The sequence below is a fragment of the Heterodontus francisci genome, chromosome 3 (assembly GCF_036365525.1).
Source record: "Heterodontus francisci isolate sHetFra1 chromosome 3, sHetFra1.hap1, whole genome shotgun sequence".
Classification (NCBI taxonomy): Eukaryota; Metazoa; Chordata; class Chondrichthyes; order Heterodontiformes; family Heterodontidae; genus Heterodontus; species Heterodontus francisci.
This window is the reverse complement of record NC_090373.1, coordinates 40,964,920-40,991,785: the sequence shown is the minus strand read 5'-3', so window position 1 is coordinate 40,991,785 and position 26,866 is coordinate 40,964,920. Positions and strand designations below refer to the sequence as shown.

The window sequence follows — 26,866 nt, the reverse complement described above, 5'->3', positions numbered from 1 at the left end:
GTGGGGTGCTTCTAGAGTCTGCATTCACATAGGAGGATGTGGGGTCTAACTTTTCACATTTTTCTGGGTTGGTTGACAGGGGTTTTCATCCAGGTTTCTTCCCGAATTCCTTTAACCTCCCCTCTTGGTCACTTTTTCCCCATCTCTTTCTAAACTTTTGCCAGCCGTGTGCGGACCTGTCCCCTTTAGTTCTCGGTGGGGGTCCCTTACAGTCCACCAACCCTCTGCTGGAGGGTCCTCCTAATACCGATACAGGGCTTAGGGGTGTAGGTTTCACTGTCGATAGGGATTTCCCCTCAACCTGGCACATGTGGCAACCCCTGCAGTGCTCTACCACATCCTTGTAGAGTTTTGGCCAGTCAAACTGCTGTCTTATGCAGTCTTTGGTCTTTTGTATACCGGCGTGTACAGCTACTGTAGTCTCGTGGGCCTTTCTTAATATTTCTCCCTGGCATCTCTGTTGCACCACTAACTGGTGAACTACTGTCCACTCCTGACCGTCAGGCCTGTGAGGAGAACTCCATTTCCTCACCAGCACCTCATTCTTTAATTAGTAGCAATCAGAGACTCCCTCTGCTTCACTTTTAGACTGGGCAGTCTGTACTAACATTTGCAATATTGGGTTGGCTCGCTGAGCCTCACCTAGGGAAAATCCATTTAATTCATTTTCTGGGTCTCCTAACTTTCCAAATAAAGTCTCAGACAGGAAAATCTCATTGTCAGTTGTCTGCAGTGACAATATAGTCTCCACTGGGAGAGCTGGTTTGATTATGGCCTGACCCACTACACATTCAGGGACTCTGCAGGGGACCGTCTCCTGCCACTGTCCTGTCTCTCCGACCTCCTGCGATCTTTCTTTCACTACTGGGGGGGGGCTACCGTCTTCGCCCCCGCCAGATCATTACCTAGGAGCAGGTCAACCCCGTCCACAGGCAAACTAGGGACAATCCATACAGTCACCGGGCCTGAAACTAGGTCGCACTCCAGGTGCACCTGGAGTACAGACATACACTGCTCTCCAATACCATTCACCACCATTTTGGTGTTCACTGCACTCTCTGGGGGAAAGGTCAGGCCTTTTCCTAGTAAAAGGGATCTGGTGCCCCCGTGTCCCTGAGATTCACTATGGGCTTGCTTGCCCCACTCGAGGGATATGGGGTTACTTTCCCTTCAGATACAAAACCCTGATAACCTTCAGGAATCCTATTAACTTTTCCTGCACTGGCCATAGTACGCTTCTTGGGTTGCACCCTTACTGCAATTAAAACCACAGCCCATTCTGTGTTTTCCATCAGGCCCTCGTCTTCACTGAACGGGTGTGGCTTGATTAACCCAACCGGTTTCTCCTTTACTTTCCAGCAGTCAGCTTTTAAATGCCCTGCCTTATTACAATGGAAGCACACAGGTCTCTGGGTCTCAGTCTTGCTCACGGCACCTTCCTTTTTGGCTGGAGGAGGGCCCCCTGTGTCTCCTGCTTTCCTTTCTCTTCCAGGACTGCCTGGGCGGATATCACCTTCCCACCCTTTGTCCTTTTTGTATTTGTAGGGGTGATTGGGAAAGGTTCTGCCTGAGAAACCAACTTATAAATTAAAGCAAATTCATCGGCCAGAATGGCTGCTTGCCGGGCTCCCTGAACCTCCACATGGGTTTTTATTGAAAATCGGAGAGAATTTTTAAATTCCTCTCACAGGATTATTTCTCTGAGAGTCTCATAGCTGAGTTGTATTTTTAAAGTCCTCAGCCACTGGTCAAAAGCCAGCTGCTTGCTTCTTTCAAACTCCAGATAAGTTTGATTAGCTAGCTTTTTGAGAGTTCTAAACTTTTGGTGATAGGCTTTGGGTACTAACTCATATGCCCCGTGGACAGCATTTTTGGTCAGTTCCTAATTTGATGAACTCTCATCTGGCAACAAGATTAGTTTGCATTGAAGTAATAGAAACCAGGTCTCAGCTGGCGGTTTTAGGACACGAAGGACACGAAAAACGCTTCCACATCTTCCTCATTGAATTTTGGAATTAATTGAGCAAGTTTTAGCAATCTTGTACCCAACCCTGAATAATGCACCTCTATATTGGCCATACTTTCACTAGGGTTACTCTGTCGCCCCCTAGTTAACTGAAGCCGCTTTAACTCTCTTCACGTTCTTTCCGGAATTTTCTTTCTCTCCTGCCTTTCGTTTTCTTCACATTCCTTTTGGAAGGCTCTTTCTTTCTCCTTCTCCTCTCGCTCTCTCTCTCTCTCTTTCTCTTTCCCTGTCTTCTCATTCAAGTTTCCTTTGTTCCAATTGTATCTTTGCTTGTAGTACCCTCTCTGAGTCTACTTCTAACACTTCCTCTGCTTCTTCAGATTCAAGGGAAATGTGGTTGGCCACTAGCCTTAGGAGTACATGTACCCTTCAACATTCAGGTCCCAATCTATGTCATCCTGCAGCCATGTCCCTGTAATGGCTATCAGAGCATATTTATTTCTATTTGTACTATCAGTTTCATCTGTTTTGTTTCAAAAGGTGCATACATTCAGATACAGAGCCTTCAGTTTTGTCCTTTTATTATTTTTGTAACATTTAGCCTTGACTAATGATTTACTCTTAGATTTGTTCTCTTGCCTGTCCCCTTTTAAATTTCTTTTGCGTGGCTGTACATGCACAATAACTTAAAGATGTCGACTTCTGTGCAGGAGCTTTTGGGTTGCTGCGCAGCCATGCAGCTTAGAGGGAATGTTGGCTAGGAGCCATGTGGATTCCCTTAGCAACATCTTTAATCTGGAAGAAGTGAGTGAAGTTAGAGAAAAAATTGCTTCGGAAGATAAGTGAGACTGAGGAGGGTGGTCGTGTTTGAAGACTAATGGGGAAATATTTTAGTTGATAACCTAATCAGCAACAGTCACTGTGCTAGTCAAGTATGGGTTATATATTTGTTAACTAGGTCTTACTCTTTGATAAACTGCTATATTAATGCAGTGAGCTAGAAATATACAGTTGGTTAGCCAAAGTCTGTGAAAGAGAATACTTAATGTGTTGGTGGGGATACATCATTAGGTAATGTCATGAGCAGAGCTACTTTATAGTACTGTTCAAAATAAAAATGAATGTCACATGTCTGTTATCATTCTTACCTAACTCTGACCCATCATGATTCAGCTATCACTCTCATCTGCTATAAATCAGCTCTCCCTCTCACCCACCATGACTCCGCTATCCCTCTCGTACTAGAACACTCAGGAAGAGGGAAGATAAAATGTAGGACTGCATCACTCCCATCAATTGTATATTCTCGTTGTATCCCATTTACAAAACATCAACCAACGTAAAACTGTGTATAAGAAAAACTCTCATATTCAGATTGCAATCTGCATATACGTTGTAAGGAAACGGCTTTGACAGGAGAAATTTTACTCTAACTTTATGCAGAAAATACATCCAATATGTATTCCTAAACACTAGTTGAATATTGTGAAGAGGATGACAGATGGTTGGCAGTGCATTACAAGGAGGTAATGTAGTCAAGCTTTATTGATAACATCATAAACTGTGAGAATGAAGCAGAACCCTGAGATTGAAATACTGCTCGGACTTCACTGCCAGCTGTTTAATAATATGGTTTACTGTAATTTGGGAACTTTTTGCTGGAAAATATATTTTGCTATATGCATGCATTAAATATATTGAAAATTAAAATTTACCATTTTTACTAGGGCGGCACAGTGGCGCAGTGGTTAGCACCGCAGCCTCACAGCTCCAGGGACCCGGGTTCAATTCCGGGTACTGCCTGTGTGGAGTTTGCAAGTTCTCCCTGTGTCTGCGTGGGTTTTCTCCGGGTGCTCCGGTTTCCTCCCACAAGCCAAAAGACTTGCAGGTTGATAGGTAAATTGGCCATCATAAATTGTCACTAGTATAGGTAAGTGGTAGGGAAATATAGGGACAGGTGGGGATGTTTGGTAGGAATATAGGATTCATATAAATGGGTGGTTGATGTTCGGCACAGACTCGGTGGGCCGAAGGGCCTGTTTCAGTGCTGTATCTCTAATCTAATCTACATGTATCTCAAATTAATTCAGCAAAATTAATTTTGTGAAAAAGTGCTAACATCCTCAGGTTGTACAAGATGTACCTTTTGCTACTATTTCTCAATTTATGATGTTGAAACCTGACTTTCCTAATCACTGTAGGCCAGGCACTCTGAGCATGTGTTAAGGTAGAAGTGAAGGGGCATGAAAGACCTCTTGACGTAGGACCTGAAAGTACCTGACATAGCGTGATGGGTAATGCAGCCTTCAGAATTATTTTTAAAAGTAAACCACAGGAAGTAAACTATATGGTGTCCATCATTAATGTGACGATGGATACCTCTGACTGAGTTGTAGGGCTGTATCAAGTCAATGGTTTCTTGTGCTGTTACTGGTTGCCAAGGTTTAGCAACTAAGCCGGCAAGTTGGATTACTGTCTTAATTTCACACTTGGGCAGAAAAATTGTCATTCATGCTCGCTGTGAACCATGGCATCTTGTTTATCAGACCAAACATGTCACTGTTTCTTAGGTAATGCTGGCCTTGTCAGTGATGCTCACATCCCATGAACAAATAAAAAAAATACCATGGGATATTTCAGTCTATCAGAATCAGTGGTGACTGTAACTCGACCTTCCAACAAATCAGTAGGTTCCCAGCTTAGACCAGGATAAAGATAGATACATGGATATATAAAGATATGTTATCACACAGAACTTCTGATTTGCTTTTTACATATATAGAGCAATGAACCTTCTTATTGTCATTGCTTTTATTATTAACAGCTGTGTTGCAACATCAATATTGGCGTTGTCATTTCAAGGTGCAAAGAATATCAGAATTGAATGAATAGAACCAAAGACGTTAATAACAACTGATATTTCTATAGCATCTTTAATGTTGTAAAAAAATTCAAAGAAACATAGCGCTAGGAGTATGCCATTCACACCCCCAAGCCTGTTCTGCCATTTGATTAAATCATGGCCGATCTGTATCTGAACTCCAGTTATTCGCCTTAATTCTGTAACCCTCACCAAACAGATATTGATCAACTCAGCTTTGAAATTTCTAATTCACCGAGCCTCAAATCTTTTTAGGGGGGGAGAGAATTCCAGAATTCCACTACCTTTTGTGTGAAGAAGTTGTTTGATATCACCCCTGAATGACCTCGCTCTAATTTTAAGGTTGCGCTCCCTTGTTCTGGACTCTGCTACCAGAGGAAATAGTTTCTTTCTAACTATCCTAGCACTTCCTTTGATCATCTTAGACACCTCAATTAGATCACCTTGAATCTTCTATACTCAAAGGAATTGAAGCCTTGTCTATGAAACCTGACCTCATAATTTAATCCCTGTCGGCTCGATATCATTCTAGTGAATCTGTGCTGCACCCTCTCCCAAGTCGAGATATTCTTCTATGCTTGGACCCCTATATTTTTCTGCTCACAACAGTTCTTCACTTCTCGCCATTGAGAAAATACTCTGATCCATCTTTTGTAGGTCCAAACTGGATGACCGCTCACTTTTGCAAGTTGAATTCTATCTGTCGCAGTTTTGTCCACTCACTTTAGCTATCAATTTCCATGACAACTTTTTGCTCCCATTTACATTATTTACTGTATCCACTAATTTGGTGTTATCAGTAAACTTGGATGTGTGGTTCTCTATTGCTCCAGCCAAGTCATTTATAAATGTAATGAAAATTAGTGGCAACAGTATCGATGCCTGTGTTATACTACGAATCACATCTTTCCAATTTGACTGCATACCCATTATCCCTACTGTTTGCCCCTGCCTCCAAAAGAGTTCCCGATCCAAGCCAATAAGTTGCCTCCAATTCCATGGGGATCATGGCTGATCTGTATCTTAACTCCACTATCCACCTTGGTTCCATAACCCTTAATACCCTTGCCTAACAAAAATCTATCAATCTTAGTTTTGAATTTTTCAATAAACCCAATCTGAATATCTGCTTGGGGAAGAGAGATCTAGTTTTCCACCACTCTTTTGGCAGGATTTTATCCTGCCCTTGGAGAAGGAAACAGAGACTAGGGGTGGTGGGGGGGCAAACAAAATGACAAGGAATGCCCTTCCCGACATTGTCCTGGGAATTAATGGCCATTTAAGGGCCTCTTCCTACCTTCACTCCAAAATTGTGGAGGACGGAGGTGCCTACTGGCTACTGGAGATACTGCCAGGTAAAGCCAGGAGGGCCGAGACGGGGTCTCCTCCCACCTTCCAGTCCAGTCAGGACCTCATCACCGGAGTAAAATCTGGCCCTATATGTGAATAATTTCTTCCTGAAATTATTCCAGAATGGTCTAGCTCTAGCTTTAATGCTATGTCCCCTTGTTCTGGATTCCCCCACCACAGTAAATAATTTCTCTTTATCTCCCTATCAATTCCTTTAATTATCTTAAATACCTCAAGGACCTCATCACTTAATATTCTATATTCCAGGGAATACAAACCTCATCTATGCAACCTGTCCTCATAATTCAACCCTTTTAATCCTGGTCATATTCTGGTAAATCTACTCTGCACTCCCTATAAGGCCAATATTTCCTCCATGAGGTGCAATGTCTCAAACCGAGTGCAGCACTCTACATGGGGTCCAACCAGAGCTTTACATAACTGTAACATAACGCACCCTTTTGCATTCTGGCCCTGTTGAGATAAAAGTCAATGTCCCTTTAGCCTTTTGAATTATTTTTTGCGCCTGTCCACTAATTTTTAGCAATTTTTGTACTTAGATCCCTATATCTCTCTGCTCCTGCATAGTTTCTTGCTTCTCGCCATTTAGAAAATATGCTGGTCTAACCTTTTTAGATGCAAAGTGGATGACTTCACACTTTCTGCACCATTTGGTCCATCATGTCTCTTTGCTAGAGCACTGTAATCCCACTCTAGTCTAAACTAATCCCACTTGGGGCAGCACAGTGGCGCAGTGGTTAGCACAGCAGCCTCATAGCTCCAGCAACCCAGGTTTGATTCTGGGTACTGCCTGTGTGGAGTTTGCAAGTTCTCCCTGTGACTGCGTGGGTTTGCACTGGGTGCTCTAGTTTCCTCCCACAGCCAAAGACTTGCAGGTTGAGAGATAAATTGGCCATTGTAAATTGCCCCTAGTGTAGGTAGGTGGTAGGGAATATGGGATTAATTTAGGATTAGTATAAATGGGTGGTTTTTGGTCGGCACAGACTTGGTGGGCCGAAGGGCCTGTTTCAGTGCTGTATGACTCTATGACCTCCTCTCTCCCTATAGCTTTACATCTTTACTGCTTGAAATATATATCCTTCTCTCCTTTGTTCAAGAAAGGAGTTCAATGGCTATGCTCCAGTCCCAAGGCACAATTTGTATACTTAAAGAAGTATGGAAAAAATTGTGAATAAAGCTTCTGATTGCATTGTGATTTATGATGAAAAATACAATATATGTTGATTAGATTTTAAGTCATCTTTTGACGAAAAAATGTACTTATTCACAAATTCAAAGTAACTAAATTAAATGAGACAACAGCAAAACACTATAGTAACATTAACGATAGAAAACATCAAAACATCTGTTGAAATGCACGCAAATAAAACGAGCATTGCACAAGCTGCACGACACAAAGTTGTCATTGACCTTTCATGAAAGGTCACTAACCTGAAATGTTAACTCTGCTTCTCTCTCCACAGATGCTGCCAGACCTGCTGAGTATTTCCAGCATTTTTTGTTTTTATTTCAGATTTCCAGCTTCTGCTGTATTTTGCTTTTATTATACAAAGTTCACTCATTTTGCAAGCTACTCTGATTGAGGTTTGCATTTTGTCAACAGTACATTCATCAACAAAGTAATGCAAAGAAAAATTCCATCGGGATATCTGGCTTAGTTGTCAACAGTTGTATAAAATTAATGTCCGATCTTTCACCTCAGTCTTTTTAGGGTCAGATACTATGGGACTATCAGTCAGAGACACAAACTAATTCAGCAGTGTTTCTACCAAAGTCTCAGCAAACAGTTCACCACAGTACAACCATTCTATGGGGAGTTTCAGTGCTCAAGATGGAAATCTGTGGTCTTCGAGTGGTTTGCTTCTTGACGTCTTCTGTCTTCTTAGGTGGCAGTTTCTTACTTCTTGTGGAGGACCAAAGACCCTGCTTATATTCGCCTTTTACTGCATTCTCGGTGCATGAACGTGAGCAAGGTCTACTTTGCCTCCGAGCCTAAGTCTTTGTTCATGTGCAGGGCTTCTCGTGATTCACTAACCTTATTCAGGGTGGCAATTCATGAAGTGTCCTATGCACAACCCAGACTGTTAGTGTGGTCAAGGTCATCTGTTTTCCACATTCCATTATCTCCTCTGTTTCAACTAATTCCAGATTCCAACATTTCCTTATATGGTGGTGACCTCATGATGCTGTTAGTATCTTACTGATAAACCAGTTCAGAGTGCAACAGTCCTTTCCACCTTTGACTTTGCGTTAAAGTTCTTTTTGTTTATGTCAAGCAAACTTTTTTCAGTAACCTTCATTAAATGGCACGGCTGTGGGTAGGGGCTCTCTCCCCTATCTCTGTCTACTGTCTGGGTCTATTTATTTGGGCCTGCTCCTTTCTCTGACTCCCATGAGTACTGTCATCACAGTTTCTGTGTCAATTAGCAATCCAAACGGCAGGATTTCCTAGTCAACATCAACACTAAACAGAAAGCTTATATACCTGCTGACAGTCACAACAGAGATGGGGATGGATTTGAAGGGGCCGTTTGAGGTGGGAATGCAGGCAGGGTGGGGCATAAAATAGGAACGGAAGACGTTGGACAGGAAGTCTGACGTTGTGATGTCCCTTACAGATTTTACTGTCAGCAGCTGACATGGAGGGCGGACTTTGCATATTCACCAGGCGGGAAGCCAATTAAGGTACTTAACATAATTATTCAGAGTTTTAAATTCTCCTAATGGCGCACAAGAACCACAGGGCTTCAGAGCCTCACCTGGTCCAAGGTGGTGACAAGGAGGCAGGAGCTCAATGTTGACTTCACTGGGAAGCCATGGGGTGAGGCAGTGTCGCTTGACAGGAAGGGTGGGGGTGGGGGGCATTGGGAAGCACTGTAAGGAATGGGGGCTAATGTGCCAGCACTGCAGGGGATATTGGGGCAGTACCACCTCATTGAAGGTCACAAGTATGTGGGCGAAGTCTGTTTGACCTGAAGGCCTTGTGCTCAGGCAGAGACAACCTCTCATAAAACTCATTCACCCTGGTTTCGAGGCCCCTATGGAGGAGGAGGAACAGAGAGGGAGGGAAATTCAGGCATGGGCAAGGGAACGCCAGAAACCTGGGGGCCCACAGGAGGGCCATCCTCGGGAATGGGAAGCTGGAGAAGGATGCAGAAGGATATGTCGACAAACTCCAGCACGCAGAAGAAGCTACCCTCCAGAGAGGGTCTGCCGGCAGTGGCTCAACTACCTGGAGATGTCTGAGTGGCAGTGCCTCTAAAGACTGCACCTCTCCAGGGAGGCTTTCTATGATCTGTGTGCCATGATGAAGGATGAGCTGAGGCCCATGGGACTTGGTGGGCATCCGATGCCAGTGGCGCTGAAGGTCACCGTGGCACTGACCTTCTATGCCACTGGATCATTCCAGGGATCCACTGGAGCTATGTTCAGAATCTCCCAGTCTGTGGCCCATCGCTGCATCTAGCAGGTCACCAATGCCCTGTTCAGGAGGACTGGTGACCATATGCACTTCTGCACCGATCCAAACAGTCAAGCTGAGAGGGCTGTAGGATTTGGGCCCATTGCTAGATTTTCCCCCAGTTCAGGGGGTGATTGGCTGCATGCATATGGCAATCAAGGCTTCCACTGACCAGCATGCTGCCTTCATTAACCGGAAGGGCTTCCACTCCTTAATGTATAACTGGTCTGTGACTACCGCAAACGGATCTTACAGATGTGTGCACGATTCCCAGGAAGCAGCAAAGACACCTACATGCTAAGGCAGTCCCAGGTGCCAGACCTTTTCTGTGTCCCCACGTGCCATCAGGGATGGATCCTTCAGACAAGGGTTACTCACTGAGAATATGGCTACTGACGCCTGTGAGGATCCCGCACACAGATGTAGAGGAAAGGTACAACACTTGCCACAGGTCAACCTGAGTGACCATCAAGCAGGCCATTGGTTTCCTGAAGATGAGATTCCGTTGCCTGGATCGATCCAGTGGAGCTCCTCGGTATGTCCCAGCGAGGATCTCGTGTATCATACTGGTCTGCTCTGCACTGCGCAACCTGGGGCTACAGAGGGGTGAGGCTTTGACCCGTGAGGATATCATGGAACATGATGCCTCCTCGGATGACGAGGAGGTGGAGGAGGATGCTGCCCAGGCAGTGCCAGATGAAGGGCCACAGGCAGAGCAGGAAAGGCTCCATGAGATATGCGCGAGGGAGGCACGAGACACTTTTATACATTCACGTTTTCTTTGAGCCTTACCACCTTGTGGAACCGCAACAATAAAGCAGTAAACAATAAATTACCTTTAAGCAGCCATGTTGTCGCCTCCTTTCTTCTGCACTGCAGCACCAAGGTGCACTTTGCACAGAGGCAAGGCTGAAGCATTGAGTGCTCGGGGCTTGGTCCCTCACTTCCAGCCCCTTGGGAGGAACGGTTTAAATTAATTCTCAAAGGGCATCTACAATAGAAAGGAGACACGGTGAGTGAACATTATAATTTTATTCTGCTTCACAACCAATGCACGAATATCCATTTCTCTTGCATCTCCACCCATGATTCTCTAAAAGTATCTAGGTGCTCTTTTTAAATCTTTTCCAGGTGTTAATATGTAGTGCTCCCTCTGTGCTGTCAGCTGAGATGGAGGCAGGCGCTGACCTTGCTGCCGCCTGGCTTGGGATGACCTTAGCAACCGTTCTCTGGCTGCTTGAGGCCTGGAGGACGCTGACACTGAGGACCTCCTGCTAAGGTGCAGGGTCAACCTCAGTTGGCAGGGATGATGGAGGTGATAGCATCACTGGGCAGAGGGACTTTGGAACTACTGTCCGCACCATGTGTGCCCTGAGAGGAGCCCCCATATGCAGAAGGCAGCCACACCTCCACCAACTTAAAAGGTACGCATGTACCTCCCTGCTAACCTGAGAGGGACATGGATCTGGTGGAGATTCCATGTGTCTTGTTCCCCTCTCATCTTGCTACAGCTGCCAAGAGCTCACGGACAAAGCAATGTGGTCTGCTGGCTCTCCATGAGAGTCGCCATCTCTCAATGGAGGAAACCAGAAGTGCAATCAGCTGAGACAGTGCAGCATCCAAGTCCTGAAAGAACTCCTCAATCGCCCTTTCTTGTATATGCATTGTCTCTGCCAGATGTTGCCTCAGCTCTCGCTGCAACTGCAACATTTCCTGTATTGCCGACAACATCAGAGGCACATCATCAGCCTGGGTCTTAGCATGGGCCCTACCTCCCACAGTCCTTCCGCTGTCAGTGGCCTGGGCTGTCACAGCCTCCATCAGCTGCCTGGGTGCATCTGTGCTGTTCTCACCGGTTTGCGTGCCCGAATCTAAACGTTCTAAAATCTAAAATCGCCGATGTGAGAGTATCTGCACTTCTGAAGGATGCAGGGAATGATTTTTTTTAAATTTCCAAAATATACTTTATTTATAAAAATATGTAAAAATTACATTACTAGTTTCAAACTGCACCAAGTCAAAAAATACAAACAGTGCAAAGGCGGTCCGTTTGCTTCATTACAATCATGAGTTGCCTCAAAACCCTTCCATTTCACATTTGTCATGCAATTAACATTTTTACATTTTACAGCAAATGACATTTTTTTCCGATACAGTTCAAGGGGTTTCCCATGGATCCAGCCCCTCGGTTCAGCTTGGTGGGGGAACCTTACACTGTGGTCTTTCCCCATTGAGCCTTTGCTGCGGCTGCCCCAAGCTTTAGTGAGTCCCTCAGCACGTAGTCCTGGACCTTGGAATGTGCCAGTCTGCAACATTCGGTGGTGGACAACTCTTTGCGCTGGAAGACCAGCAAGTTTCGGTCAGACCAAAGGGCGTCTTTCACCGAGTTGATAGTCCTCCAGCAGCAGTTGATGTTTGTCTCGGTGTGCGTCCCTGGGAACAGCCCGTAGAGCACAGACTCCTGAGTTACAGAGCTGCTTGGGATGAACCTCGACAAAAACCACTGCATCTCTTTCCACACCTGCTTTGCAAAGACACATTCCAGGAGAAGGTGGGCAACCGTCTCTTCCCCACCACAGCCACCGCGGGGGCATTGTGCGGAGGGGGCGAGACTTTGGGCATGCAGGAAGGATCTGACGGGGAGGGCTCTTCTCACCACCTGCCAAGCTACATCTTGGTGCTTGTTTGAAAGTTCTGGTGATGAGGCATTCCGCCAAATGACTTTGGCGGTCTGCTCGGGGAACCATCCGACAGGATCCATCGTCTCCTTTTCCTTTAAGGCCTTGAGGACATTCCGTGCAGACTACTGTCTGATGGATCGGTGGTCAAAGGTGTTTTCCCGCAGAAACTGCTTCACGAAAGATAGGTGGTACGGCACGGTCCAACTGCATGGAGCGTTATGCGGCAATGTGACCAGGCCCATCCTTCGCAACACCGGGGACAGATAGAACCTCAGCACGTAGTGACACTTGGAGTTTGCGTACTGGAGGTCTACACACAGCTTGATGCTGCCGCACACGAAGGTGGTCATCAGGATGAGGGCCACGTTGGGTACATTTTTCCCGCCCTTATCCAGAGATTTGAACATGGTGTCCCTCCGGACCCAGTCCATTTTAGATCCCCAGAGGAAGCGGAAAATGGCTCTGGTGACCGCCACAGCGCAGGAGTGGGGTATGGGCCAGACCTGCGCCACATACAGCAACAAAGTGTGCACCTCGCACCTGATGACCAGGTTCTTACCCACAATGGAGAGAGATCGCTGCCCCCACATGCTCAACTTTTGTTGTACCTTGGCTACTCGCTCCTCCCAGGTTTTGGTGCATGCCCCGGCCCTTCCGAACCATATCCCCAGCACCTTCAGGTAGTCAGACCTGACGGTGAAAGGGACAAAGGATCGGTCAGCCCAGTTCCCAAGGAACATGGTCTCGCTCTTGTCATGGTTAACTTTGGTTCCCAAGGCCAGTTCAAACTGGTCGCAGTTGCTCATCAGTCTGCGCACGGACAGCGGATCCGAGCAGAAGACGACGACATCATCCATGTACAGGGAGGTTTTAACCTGAGTGCCTCCGCTGCCTGGGATTGTCACCCCTCTTATGCTCGCATCCTTCCTAATAGACTCAGCAAAGGGTTCAATACAGCAAACAAACAAGACCGGGGAGTGAGGACAGCCCTGTCTGACTCCAGACTGGATCGGGAAACTTTTCGATTCCCACCCATTGATTGAGACTGCGCTACTGATGTTTGTGTAGAGCAATTTGATCCAATTGCAGATTGCGCAGCATTGGCTCTATGGAATCAGATACACCGTTGTGCCCCAGAAGATGCTCACTCATTCTCTTGGGTAGGCCCTCCTGCCTTGCCATCAGCTATGATGTGGCCGCCTTGTTGCCCTGCCAGTTCCATGGCCTCCTCCTCCATCGGGGTGAGGACATGGAGATAAGGGACTCCACTGCTGGTCTTGGCATGCTCCTTCCTATTGTGGGCGGTCTTCCCTTGCCGATACAATGAGGAACAAGGTTAGTCTCCCAGCGGGGAAAAGCCACAGGCCTCTGATGATAGTCCATCGAGCAGTCGTAGAGGATCACATATGCCTCCTGCATGTGGCCACTCCAGGGACTGTACATAGCAATGCATTGGCAGATGGTCTCCTCTAACTGAGGCCATGCCTGAAGCCCCATTGGCGACTCCAGAATCCCATTTCCATGGCTGGGTGGTCACTCCCTCTCCACCAAACAAATACATTTGTTCTGACACAAGCTGGGCCCAAAGGGTTTGAAGTGTATGGAACACTCACCTTAGCAGACTGGACCATATCATTGACCTATATCTGGCATCAGATCCAGGTCCAGCGCATGACCACGTGGCTGTTGACTTCCTCAGCTATCTCTGTCCAGGCTTGCTTGGTCAGGTATGCTTGTCTCCTCCAACCATGCCTGGGAAAGAAGACCTCCTGCCTTTCCCTTGCAGTCTGGAGCGGAGCCTGCAGGTAGGCATCACTGAACCATGCGCCACCTGGAGTCTTCCTACTTTCAATCTGCCTGCAGGCTTCCAATCTGATCCTTAGCAGTACTGAATGCAGGGGCCGTGTCACACCAGATAGCAATCAGACAGGGTTTGTGTCAATCAGTCAGGGGCTGTGTTACTCCAGGTAGCTGTCAGACAGGGGCTGTGTGATACCAAGCAGCAGTCAGACAGGGGCCATATTACTCCAGGTAGCAGTCAGACAGGGGCTGTGTTATACCAGATAGCAGTCAGACAGGGGCTGTGTTACACCAGACAGCAATCAGACAGGGGCTGTGTTACACCAGACAGCAATCGGACAGGGGCTGTTTTACACCAGGTACCAGTCAGATAGGGGGTGTGTTACACCAGACAGCAGTCAGGCAGGGGCCATTTTACACCAGGTACCAGTCAGACAGGTGCCATGTTACTCCGGATAGCAGTCAGACAGGGTCTGTGTTACTCCAGGCAGCAATCAGACAAGGTCTGTGTTACACCAGACAGCAATCAGACAGGGGCTGTGTTACACCAGACAGCAGTCAGACAGGGGCTGTGTTACACCAGACAGCAATCAGACAGGGGCTGTGTTATACCAGGTAGCAGTCAGACAGGGGCTGTGTTACACCAGACAGCAATCAGACAGGGTCTGTGTTACACCAGACAGCAGTCAGACAGGGGCTGTGTTACACCAGACAGCAATCAGACAGGGGCTGTGTTATACCAGGTAGCAGTCAAACAGGGGCTGTGTTACACCAGACAGCAATCAGACAAGGTCTGTGTTACACCAGACAGCAATCAGACAGGGGCTGTGTTATACCAGGTAGCAGTCAGACAGGGGCTGTGTTACACCAGACAGCAATCAGACAGGGTCTGTGTTACACCAGACAGCAGTCAGACAGGGGCTGTGTTACACCAGACAGCAATCAGACAGGGGCTGTGTTATACCAGGTAGCAGTCAGACAGGGGCTGTGTTACTCCAGGCAGCAATCAGACAGGGGCTGTGTTACACCAGACAGCAATCAGACAGGGGCTGTGTTACACCAGACAGCAGTCAGACAGGGGCTGTGTCATACCAGGTAGCAGTCAGACAGGGGTTGTGTTGCACCAGACAGCAATCAGACAGGGGCTGTGTTACACCAGACAGCAATCAGACAGGGGCTGTGTTATACCAGGTAGCAGTCAGACAAGGGCTGTGTTATACCAGGTAGCAGTCAGACAGGGGCTGTGTTATACCAGGTAGCAGTCAGACAGGGGCTGTGTTACACCAGACAGCAATCAGACAGTGGCTGTGTTACACCAGACAGCAATCAGACAGGGGCTGTGTTACACCAGACAGCAATCAGACAGGGGCTGTGTTACACCAGACAGCAGTCAGACAGGGGCTGTGTTACACCAGACAGCAATCAGACAGGGGCTGTGTTATACCAGGTAGCAGTCAGACAGGGGCTGTGTTACACCAGACAGCAATCAGACAGGGGCTGTGTTATACCAGGTAGCAGTCAGACAGGGGCTGTGTTATACCAAGCAGCAATCTGACAGGGGCTGTGTTACACCAGACAGCAATCAGACAGTGGCTGTGTTACACCAGACAGCAATCAGACAGGGGCTGTGTTACACCAGACAGCAATCAGACAGGGGCTGTGTTACACCAGACAGCAGTCAGACAGGGGCTGTGTTATACCAGGTAGCAGTCAGACAAGGGCTGTGTTATACCAGGTAGCAGTCAGACAGGGGCTGTGTTATACCAGGTAGCAGTCAGACAGGGGCTGTGTTACACCAGACAGCAATCAGACAGTGGCTGTGTTACACCAGACAGCAATCAGACAGGGGCTGTGTTACACCAGACAGCAATCAGACAGGGGCTGTGTTACACCAGACAGCAGTCAGACAGGGGCTGTGTTACACCAGACAGCAATCAGACAGGGGCTGTGTTATACCAGGTAGCAGTCAGACAGGGGCTGTGTTACACCAGACAGCAATCAGACAGGGGCTGTGTTATACCAGGTAGCAGTCAGACAGGGGCTGTGTTATACCAAGCAGCAATCTGACAGGGGCTGTGTTACACCAGACAGCAATCAGACAGTGGCTGTGTTACACCAGACAGCAATCAGACAGGGGCTGTGTTACACCAGACAGCAATCAGACAGGGGCTGTGTTACACCAGACAGCAGTCAGACAGGGGCTGTGTTTCCCCAGGTAGCAATCAGGCAGGGGTTGTGTTGCACCAGACAGCAATCAGACAGGGGCTGTGTTACACCAGACAGCAGTCAGACAGGGGCTGTGTTTCCCCAGGTAACAATCAGGCAGGGGCTGTGTTACACCAGACAGCAATCAGACAGGGGCTGTGTTACACCAGACAGCAGTCAGACAGGGGCTGTGTTTCCCCAGGTAGCAATCAGGCAGGGGTTGTGTTGCACCAGACAGCAATCAGACAGGGGCTGTGTTTCCCCAGGTAGCAATCAGGCAGGGGTTGTGTTGCACCAGACAGCAATCAGACAGGGGCTGTGTTACACCAGACAGCAGTCAGACAGGGGCTGTGTTTCCCCAGGTAGCAATCAGACAAGGGCTGTGTTATACCAGGTAGCAGTCAGACAGGGGCTGTGTTATACCAGGTAGCAGTCAGACAGGGGCTGTGTTACACCAGACAGCAATCAGACAGTGGCTGTGTTACACCAGACAGCAATCAGACAGGGGCTGTGTTACACCAGACAGCAATCAGACAGGGGCTGTGTTACACCAGACAGCAGTCAGACAGGGGCTGTGTTACACCAGACAGCAATCAGACAGGGGCTGTGTTATACCAGGTAGCAGTCAGACAGGGGCTGTGTTACACCAGACAGCAATCAGACAGGGGCTGTGTTATACCAGGTAGCAGTCAGACAGGGGCTGTGTTATACCAAGCAGCAATCTGACAGGGGCTGTGTTACACCAGACAGCAATCAGACAGTGGCTGTGTTACACCAGACAGCAATCAGACAGGGGCTGTGTTACACCAGACAGCAATCAGACAGGGGCTGTGTTACACCAGACAGCAGTCAGACAGGGGCTGTGTTTCCCCAGGTAGCAATCAGGCAGGGGTTGTGTTGCACCAGACAGCAATCAGACAGGGGCTGTGTTACACCAGACAGCAGTCAGACAGGGGCTGTGTTTCCCCAGGTAACAATCAGGCAGGCTCTGTGTTACACCAGACAGCAATCAGACAGGGGCTGTGTTACACCAGACAGCAGTCAGACAGGGGCTGTGTTTCCCCAGGTAGCAATCAGGCAGGGGTTGTGTTGCACCAGACAGCAATCAGACAGGGGCTGTGTTACACCAGACAGCAGTCAGACAGGGGCTGTGTTTCCCCAGGTAGCAATCAGGCAGGGGTTGTGTTGCACCAGACAGCAATCAGACAGGGGCTGTGTTATACCAAGCAGCAATCTGACAGGGGCTGTGTTACACCAGACAGCAATCAGACAGTGGCTGTGTTACACCAGACAGCAATCAGACAGGGGCTGTGTTACACCAGACAGCAGTCAGACAGGGGCTGTGTTTCACCAGGTAGCAATCAGGCAGGGGTTGTGTTACACCAAGCAGCAGTCAGACAGGGTGTGTGTTACACCAGGCAGCAGTCAGACAGGGCTGTCAGCCCTTTAAATATGGCACCTGGAGCATCTGTGGCATCATCTGAAACTGCCTTGGCTGCTGTCTCGTCCTCTCAGTGGATGGCCCCCGTGCCTCCTGAGCCTTAATTGGCCGGCTACTGCTTAATCGCTTTCAGCCGGCCGTTCATTGTCCCAATGGATGCTACAACTACTTCTCGTTCTGACGCAGGGCAAGTAGCCTCCAAATAACATTCAGCCTATACACGCAAAGTGATTTGTTGCTTCAATGCCGCTGTCGTTGCCTATGTCAGAGCCTTGACTTTATCAGATGCTGCTGCCTCCTTTGGGTGATGTCATGTATTTACAATTCCCAGGTAGTTGACAAGAGACAATAGATTCTTGCTTCTGGATGTAGCATCACACGAGCCCTACAATTGCCACCAATCGACTTTTCTGCCTGGCATTGCCATGTTCGGTCAAAGTGGCACAGTCGTTCCTCAAAAAGAGTACCCGTCATCTATGGCATGTTTTAAATTTCTGCAGGTTACATGTAGAGTAATGTCAGCAAGGAAATAATGGGTGCTTTTGGAATTTCCAATCACAAGCAGCTTTATTTTTTTGCCCCCCATTTTTGATGGGCAAAGCATGAAGGTAATTCACTGCTTTTTTTTATTCTCACCTGAGATATACTAAATTAAAGGGGGCCGAGATAACCTGGGTACAGCTTGTGAAAAAAAAGACTGTTTTATCTGCTTTAAAGATGTATCCAGGTTTCTAATGAGGTAAAATTTGTCATGCCCTCAACTGCCAGCACTTTCTGTGCCATTGTTCCCTCCCTCCCTGTGAATTGGACGAGGACTTGGTTGCCTGGCAGTGCATGATGCAGATAATCCACAATGTGGGAATAGCGTTGTTTCCAAAATTCTTTGGCAGATTCACTTGCTTCTTCCTGCATGACATGCAGTCGTTGTCACAAGCCAGGCCCCATTTGGAGAGGCAATTTGAATTTGAATGAACCAATAACTTGAATTAAGAGATTTCAACTAAACAACAAACTTCCCATGCATTTTCAATCGGAGCCTCTTTTGTGCAATTTCAATTCAAATTAACAGATAATTTGAATTAAGCAACTTTGAATTACGAGAAATAGACAAGTATTGTATTTTGTGACCTTGTGCCTGAAGAGATATTGGATTTGTTATTATGTAGGACCTGAAAGTAGATTACATTTATGACATAGGACCTGAGGTACATTGAATTTGTGACATGTGACGTGTAATATTGGAAGCTTATGTTTGAGAGTGAATATCAGGAAAATTCTCCAGCTTGCAGATATTAAACATTCTCTGTGACGAATGCAAGGATGAGGAAATTTGGAGTTAACAAAAGGGCAAACGAATTATGTGGATCCCATTTATTAGAGGGGTAAATTCAATAATTTCACATAAATCTGTCTATTGCAGAACTGTATATTGTTACAGTCATTTTTTTCATTACAATATCACATTTATTTTTGTCTTGAGTGTTCATAAATCTGTTGGATGCTTTAATGCTATTTTTTCACTTTCTTGCAAATCCTCTCCTCGCTCAGCTCTCTAATTTCCCTATCCTAAAAGCATTACCTCCTTGCTAAAGTTTTCTTCCATGGGCTTGTTCCACTTCATGACGAGTCTCAGGGAGCCATTCCAGAAATGTCATGACATGGAGTGCCAGCAGGCTCTTTCTCCAGTGGTTACTGAGTGGTGATAACAAACTACAACCCCTGCTAAGATTTCCTAACCCTAATCCCGTGGCACTAACATAGAGAGCTGAATTTTTTGGACACCCCAAAGTCAGGAACAGAGGCTGGCGGCCCCTAAAAATACCAGCGCCGGGTGGCATGTCACTTTCAAGACTCTGTTCCTGGCACTGAGAATAATCACTAGGATGGGGGAGGGTAGGACAGGAATCTGCTCTCCTCCCAATTGAGGCCAATTGAAGCTGTTTTAAAGATTATTAAGAGCTTGTTTAACCATAGAACCACAGAAAGATTACAGCACAAAAGGAGGCCATTCAGCCCATCGTGTCTGAGCTGGCCGAAAAAGAGCCACCCAATTTGATCCCACCTTCCAGCACCTGGTCCATAGCCTTGTCGGTTGCAGCACTTCAGGTGCATGTCCAGGTACCTTTTCAAAGAATTGAAGGTTTCTGCCTCCACCACCATTCCTGGCAGTGAATTCCAGACACCCACCACCCTCTGGGTGAAAAGGTTTTTCCTCGTGTCCCCTCTAATCCTTCTACCAATCACCTTAAATCTGTGCCCCCTGATACTTGACCTCTCCGCTAGGGGAAACACATCCTTCCTGTCTACCCTATCTAGGCCCCTCATAATTTTGTACACCTCAATTAAGTCAGTCCTCAGACTCCTCTGTTCTAAGGAAAACAACCCCAGCCTATCCAAATTTTCCTCATAGCTGCAACTTTCAAGCCCTGGCAACATTCTTGTAAATCTCCTCTGTACTCTCTCCAGAGCAATTATGTCCTTCCTGTAATGTGGTGACCAGAACTGTATGCAATACTCCAGCTGTGGCCTAACCAGCATTTTATACAGTTCCAGCATTACATCCCTACTTTTGTATTTTATATCGCAGCCAATAAAGGAAAGCATTCCATATGCCTTCTTCACCACTTTATCTACCTGTCCTGCCACCTTCAGGGACCAGTGGACATGCACTCCAAGGTCTCTCACTGCTTCTACCCCTCTCAATATCCTCCCATTTACTGTGTATTCCCTCACTTTGGTTGCCCTCCCCAAATGCATTACCTCACACTTCTCTGGATTGAATTCCATTTGCCACTTTTCCGCCCACTCAACCAAACCAATGTTATCATTCTGGAGTCTACGGCTATCCTCTTCACTATCAACTACACGGCCAATTTGTGTGTCATCAGCCAATTTCCCAATCATGCCTCCCACATTTAAGTCCAAATCATTAATATATACCACAAACAGCAAGAGACCCAACACTGATCCCTGTGGAACGCCACTGGAAACCGCTTTCCCTTCGCAAAAATATCCGTCGACTACTACCCTTTGTTACCTGTCTTGTTTAGGTTTGAAGTTGAAATTTGTAAAGGGGCACATGGGTTACCTGCGCCTTCAGAAACAGATCATCTGAAGAAAGGCTAGTAAAAAGTGGGAGGACAATCATGGCTGCCCCAGGTCATCATCCCAGCCCCATAAGAGGGTCAGCGGGGCAAAGGGCGATTCAGAACTTGGCAAGGGGATGTCCTTGGTGCTGTGAAGAAGGTAGGGAGAGTGGGCATTAAGTATCCAGGTTTTGAAAGTGATCAACACCCCCACTGGCATCGCAGAAGCAGAAGAGCAGGGGACAAGGCTGCCAAGGACAACTGGGTGTCCACTTGCCCAGGAGGAAGGCTTCAGCTGGCAATGGGGGCATGACTGTCAGATTTTGGTTCCAGTGGCGATGAGGGGCAATAACCTCCTCAGGAAGGGCAGCACTCCAGGCATCAAGAGGTCACAAGAGAGAAAAAAAGAGTAGGAAGGCAATGGAGGTCAATCCCACAACACAGTACTGCCAAAGATGGGGCTACCTGGAGATGACCAAGACCCAGTGCTGCAGGAGACTGTGACTCTCCAGGCAGGTGGTCACAGACATTTATGCCCTCATTGCTGAAGACATCGCACCTTGCAGAACTGGTCGCAATGTCTTGCCAATGCTGTCAAAGTCACTGTGGCCTTGAACTTATTCGCTCCTGGCTCCTTCAAAGGATCAGCTACAGACTTTAGTAGCACCTCAAAACCCGGCTGTCTACCACTGCATCTCGCTGGTCACTGATGCCCTCTTTGCCAGAGCTGGATGAAAGACACAGTTTCACAGGGATAGAGGGCCTTGGGTTCAGCCTCCGTTGATGGATTCCCCCATATGACCATCAAGGCACCCAGTGACTAGCCAGTGAGATCCATCAACAGGAAGTGCTTCCACTTCCTTCACGTCTAACTGGTCTGCGACCAGAGCAAGAGCTTCCTTCATGTGTGTGCTCACTCTCCTGGCAGTTACCATGACTCCTTCGTCCACTGCCAGTGGAGGCTACCACAGAATTTCACTCCAACCCCAAAGTGCATATATGGATCCGAGGGGACAAGGGATCTTCCTTGGAGATGGCTACTGACCCCCAGACAGAGGCACAGAGGCATCTGCTCAGTATGACAACCATTGAGCAGGCTATGTGGCTTCTAAAGATGTGATTCCAGTGCCTGAACCAGTCGTGTGGTGACCTCCAATACCCTCCTGCATGGTTCTCAGTCATTGTGCTGGTCTGCTGCACTCTCCATAACATGGCCCCCCCAGAGAGGTGTGGGCCTTGAGGATGATGAAGCCCTGGAAGGAGATAGCTCATCGGGGGAGTTGCAGGAGCAGGGGATGAGAGAAGGAGGAAGAGGAAATGAAGGCAGATGATGCTGAACAGAGAAGTGCCCCCGTTGCATGATGAGCTGGCTTTCTCCCACCACCTTCCTGGAAAAGGACCTCCCTTCTCTCCCTCACGGAATCCAGAATTAGATCCAGGTCGGCATCGATAAAATAAGGGGCTGCCCTGCCCTGGGGTCCAGGCTTTGGGCCCCCCTGTGACATCTCGATTCGTTCTGGTGCTGTGGAAGGTTTTGGCACAAAGCGCAGATCTCTCCCTCTGGACAACCAAGAGCCTCAAGGATGGCTGCATGGTAGTCTAAATGAAGTGCACCCTTCATTTGTCCCACCCCCACTGGCTCTAAATGAGCCTGTCTCCATATTGAGGGCTTCCCCATGTGAAAATGTCACCCCCAAAGACGAGTTTCTGACCCGAAAACAAGCCTGTTCCCCACCTCCTTGGTGAAAATTCAGCCCCAAACATGGCACCTTGATGTCTCCCTGACTGAGATTGGCTAACTCAGTATTAGCTGTGGTTTGAACTTGGGACCTTTCTTATCTGTGTGATTCATTTACTCATTGAATAAGCTTGCTAAGCCATTTGAGGAGGCGCTGTTGTCTTTTTCATCTTGGGAAGTAACTTTCCCTTTCCCAAGAATATATTTTGAAAATTCTGTTAATGAGAATGAATAGAATAAGAGATTATAGACAAGTGTAGCCCCAATATTTATAAATTAATAAATTGTTAAGGAGCTGGTTTACTTTCCTGGCTGTGTGGCATTTTAACACAAATGAGTATATATATATATATATATATATATATATATATATATATATATACATAATAAATTACTATTAGTGCCAACACATAATGTTATCACCAACCACTGGCAACAGAGACATATTCACTGCTTCACTTCCTTCCCAAGTTCATGATTTAAAATCCACTTACAGAACCAACAAAATATTCAAGTAGAAATGTAAACCAGATTATTAATATCTACTGTTTGCAGGGCAGGAAAGAAATTTTCATCTCCCTCTGAATTAATTATGCAAAGGACAGATCATTGCCTGGCAGAAACACATTCAGGGGTCTGCACTGCCACAATGAAAAGTATAAAATATGTTATTCACACCTGTTGTAAAATCTCGCATGCTCTTTTTTTAAGCATATGTTTGATCCCACAAGCTTAAGAATTATATCAGCAAGGGGAAATCTAAACTATTCTTATCAAACAAGGTCCCTGCAGTGCACAGTTGAGACAAGATTTTAATTTGTATTTGCTGTAGAATACACAATGAAACATTGGAATGACAAATACTGTACATTAACTCGATAAGTGTTGTTTCTTTCTGTGTGAATGTTAGCTCTACTCCGTGTTACATTAGTTGAAGGTCAAGTGAGCTGGAAAAGTCAACATTTTACAAATGTAAAATTGTCAAACTATATATTGAAAACATTTGCTCTAAGGTAACTAGAACAGAGTCCAGTAAGATGAAGGAATAAAAGAGTTTGAGTGGGAGAAGTATATTATGGGTTAGATTAACAATCCTTGTTATTCATGCTAAAGTTGTGCACTGCTTCTATTTTCTTTGTTCTTTTTTTTATCTTTACAGTCGTTTTTGGACAATTTGCACATTTTCAGACAGCACTTAACGATGTAGTGGAACTGTTTGATGGACACAGTCAGCAAGCCAGACTTCTCAGTTCTCTTTCAGGATCGCACTCGGGTAACTTTTTAACTTCTCAAATTGCTTAACCCAAAACAGAATTTGATAGGCAGGTGCGGAGTGACACGGTGATTTCAGAGTTGCAGGCTGCTTTGCTGTGAAGTGGTTGAACACATTTCTGCATCCTTCAATTTCCCAAATGCAATTTTCTAATATCAATCATGTGATCCACAAGGTAGGATCAAATGGTTCCATAAAGAGGAAGAGTCTTTCATCCACCAATTCAAGGCTGGCATTGGCAGAGGCCTGGGAACAGCTCACTTGCCTGTCCTCTAAGCAGGAAATTGTATGGGATGCAGGGAGATCAGAAGAGAAGGATGCAAGTGGTCCTGTGATGTCACTATATCATAGAGAGCATGGTTATGTCAATTTGACATATACAAACTTGGTTTAATGTAAACTAAAGAACATTTGATTTTCTCCACAATTAACAATCGTTAAAAATTTAGAAATATGTAACAATGAAACATGAAATTTCTAAGAATTGCATTGTTAGTGAGCACATTTATTGTGTAAAATGGGCGTTCTTCCATTTTTCATTCGGAGGAATTGCACTCCAACAGTGTTTTATGAGAGGTGTTGCTGTGGCAACAACAGCCTTGAATTTAGTTAATGCTATTTCAGTTCAGTGAGATCATCTACTTTGAGACAGCTGGTGCTAAACAGTATCAAGTGTCCACTTATTTGTTAAAAAAAAGCAGATACTGGATCAGGCATCAGATTGCTCTTACTTTCATGGAATAAATACCTAAATCAATGAATGCAACTAAACATGCAGTGTTACTAGAGAAATATCCAGCACCAGAAATCTTTCCCAGACCGCATGGTGCTCTGCAAAATGACTGGAATATGAACCAAGAGAGTTTATCCCTCTTCCATTTTCTCTGCTGTGCTGTCCTTAAGCCAAGCATCTTGCAGACGAGAGGGTGGACAGGTGGCCTTCTTTCAGATAGGTATGAATAATACTCTGGATTGGTCACCAAATGTATGCTCCTTGTGGGTGATTGTCCCTTTGATCATTTCTGCTTTCCTCCCTGTGGCTTTGGTTGTTGCCTTACCACACAGCTGTGGCTGAGACGGCAAGCTCAGCAGCGTGGACATTGGCCCTGTGTGTTACTACATCACAGCCGTTGCACTATGCCACTCTGCCAACCTTCATTAAATATATCTTTTAATACTGTAAGTTTTTTTGTTAAAATTTTACTTTGTAAAATACACTATTTGTAAAAATTAAATTGTACTTTAACATAAAGAAGCATCCCTATTCTTTTATAATAATATGTGCTTCACTTAATTTCTTTTTGGCATGTTCACTTTTCCATTCATTTATTATTATCTCCCTCCAAATTTCTCTCCTTTCCTGAAGGTATGCCTTCATCCTGGTGCCCAGAGCCATGGTCACTGACCCAAATGTGGCACCTTGTCCAACTGACCATTCTTCAGCTGTGAACTTCGGCAGTGAGTGGATTGTTACACATTGGACTCTTACCGCAGCCTCACATGATCTTATCCTCACAGAGCACATTGCATTGCTTGCCATTGTCTTAAATACTTAGGTATCCCTAACCCTAACTTCTAACGCAAGTTGAGTTTACATTTTTGACATAATTAGCATAAAGCAGTTGACCTTTTCTTATCTAATTGATATACAGGGTGTTTATGAAGTCCTTGTGCAACTTTAAACTTTAATAACTTTGGATGTACACATAATGGAAGGAAACTGTAAATCGCATATGAAAGCATTATTGATAAGGTTGTTTTAATGTTAATGTTGTTAATACTGCAGTCGTGTTTTCCTGATTGAAAATGGCGACAGTAGAAAATAGATCAACTGTGTGTTATGGCTCGTCGAACTGAAGTCTATAACATCTGTGAGAAGAAAATGCACGGCTCATTATCAGAAAAATGCACCACCAAGAAACTCAGTTATCAATTGGATGAAAAGTTGCTGTCATGTGTACATTCAAAGTTATTAAAAGTTTAAAGTTGCACAGGGACTTTATAAATACCCTATAACTTAAGATCCTGTGACAGAACTTTTTATTGAGGAAACAGAAAAACAAATTCATGCCTTAGGCATGTTTATCATATGAAATAACTGTGCTTTGTACCCTCAATCTGATTTTCTTCCTCCTCAGGAGAGACCCTGCCTCTGGCCACATCAAACCAGATTTTGCTCAGATTCAGCGCTAAGAGTGGAGCATCATCCAGAGGTTTTCACTTTGTTTATCAAGGTAAAGGATTCAAATTGATTGGTTTTCTCAGAAGGTTTGAAATGGGTCTTAGATGGCGTACATTGATGCTTAAAAAGGATCTTGAGTTCTCTGGGGATGATTTCATTTTGATTCAACAATCTGAAAAGCTGAACCTTGCCAGAAGATCCATTTATAGTCATGAGTAGTACATGTGTGGCAGTCTCCATCAGCATGAATTTTTTATTTTGCAAGTCATTGGCACTTGTGCCAAGATATCTCCAGTGTGGGACATCTGGGCAGTGGAAAGAAAGTAAAGTGCATTTTTCAACAGGAAAAGCTGTCAAAAAGATTTCTATTACTTCATCATTTGCTTACCCCATGTGCCCTTTAGAAATACTTCTCATCATCTCTCTGAGTATTTGGAACTTTCCTGTGGCTTTTGGCTTCATGTCTAACCTTTATATAATTAATATTGAAATGCATAACACAGTTGAGAATATACTGGTCTCAAACAGACTGACCTTTTACCCTACAAGGAGCAAAATTAAATTCAACATTTAAGCAACAAAAACAATATCAAGTTTTTAAAAAAGTTGTGCTTAATCCTTGCATATCAATTTTGGAGATGGAACAAAAAATTTTTTCAGGTCAGTTCAATCTCCGGTTCTACTCATCTTGATCCCATATCTGAATTGTTAGTTCAAAGGCCAGTGGCAGTAATACAAGTACAAATAGAGATCAGCACAAAAATCTGAGGGAGTGAATTGTG

At 45.8% G+C, this 26,866-nt stretch overlaps 1 protein-coding gene across 3 annotated transcripts in view; it reads left to right on the top strand.

Annotated features, from left to right (window-relative positions):
- The window catches only part of LOC137355859 (CUB and sushi domain-containing protein 1-like), a 1,186,508-nt gene that overhangs the window by 646,261 nt on the left and 513,381 nt on the right, over positions 1 to 26,866 (top strand). For all 3 annotated transcript variants that reach the window (XM_068021465.1, XM_068021474.1, XM_068021456.1), the window contains exons 27-28: positions 23,789 to 23,902; positions 26,041 to 26,136. In XM_068021465.1, the coding sequence (XP_067877566.1) occupies positions 23,789 to 23,902; positions 26,041 to 26,136 (210 nt within the window). The remainder of the gene's footprint in view (positions 1 to 23,788; positions 23,903 to 26,040; positions 26,137 to 26,866) is intronic.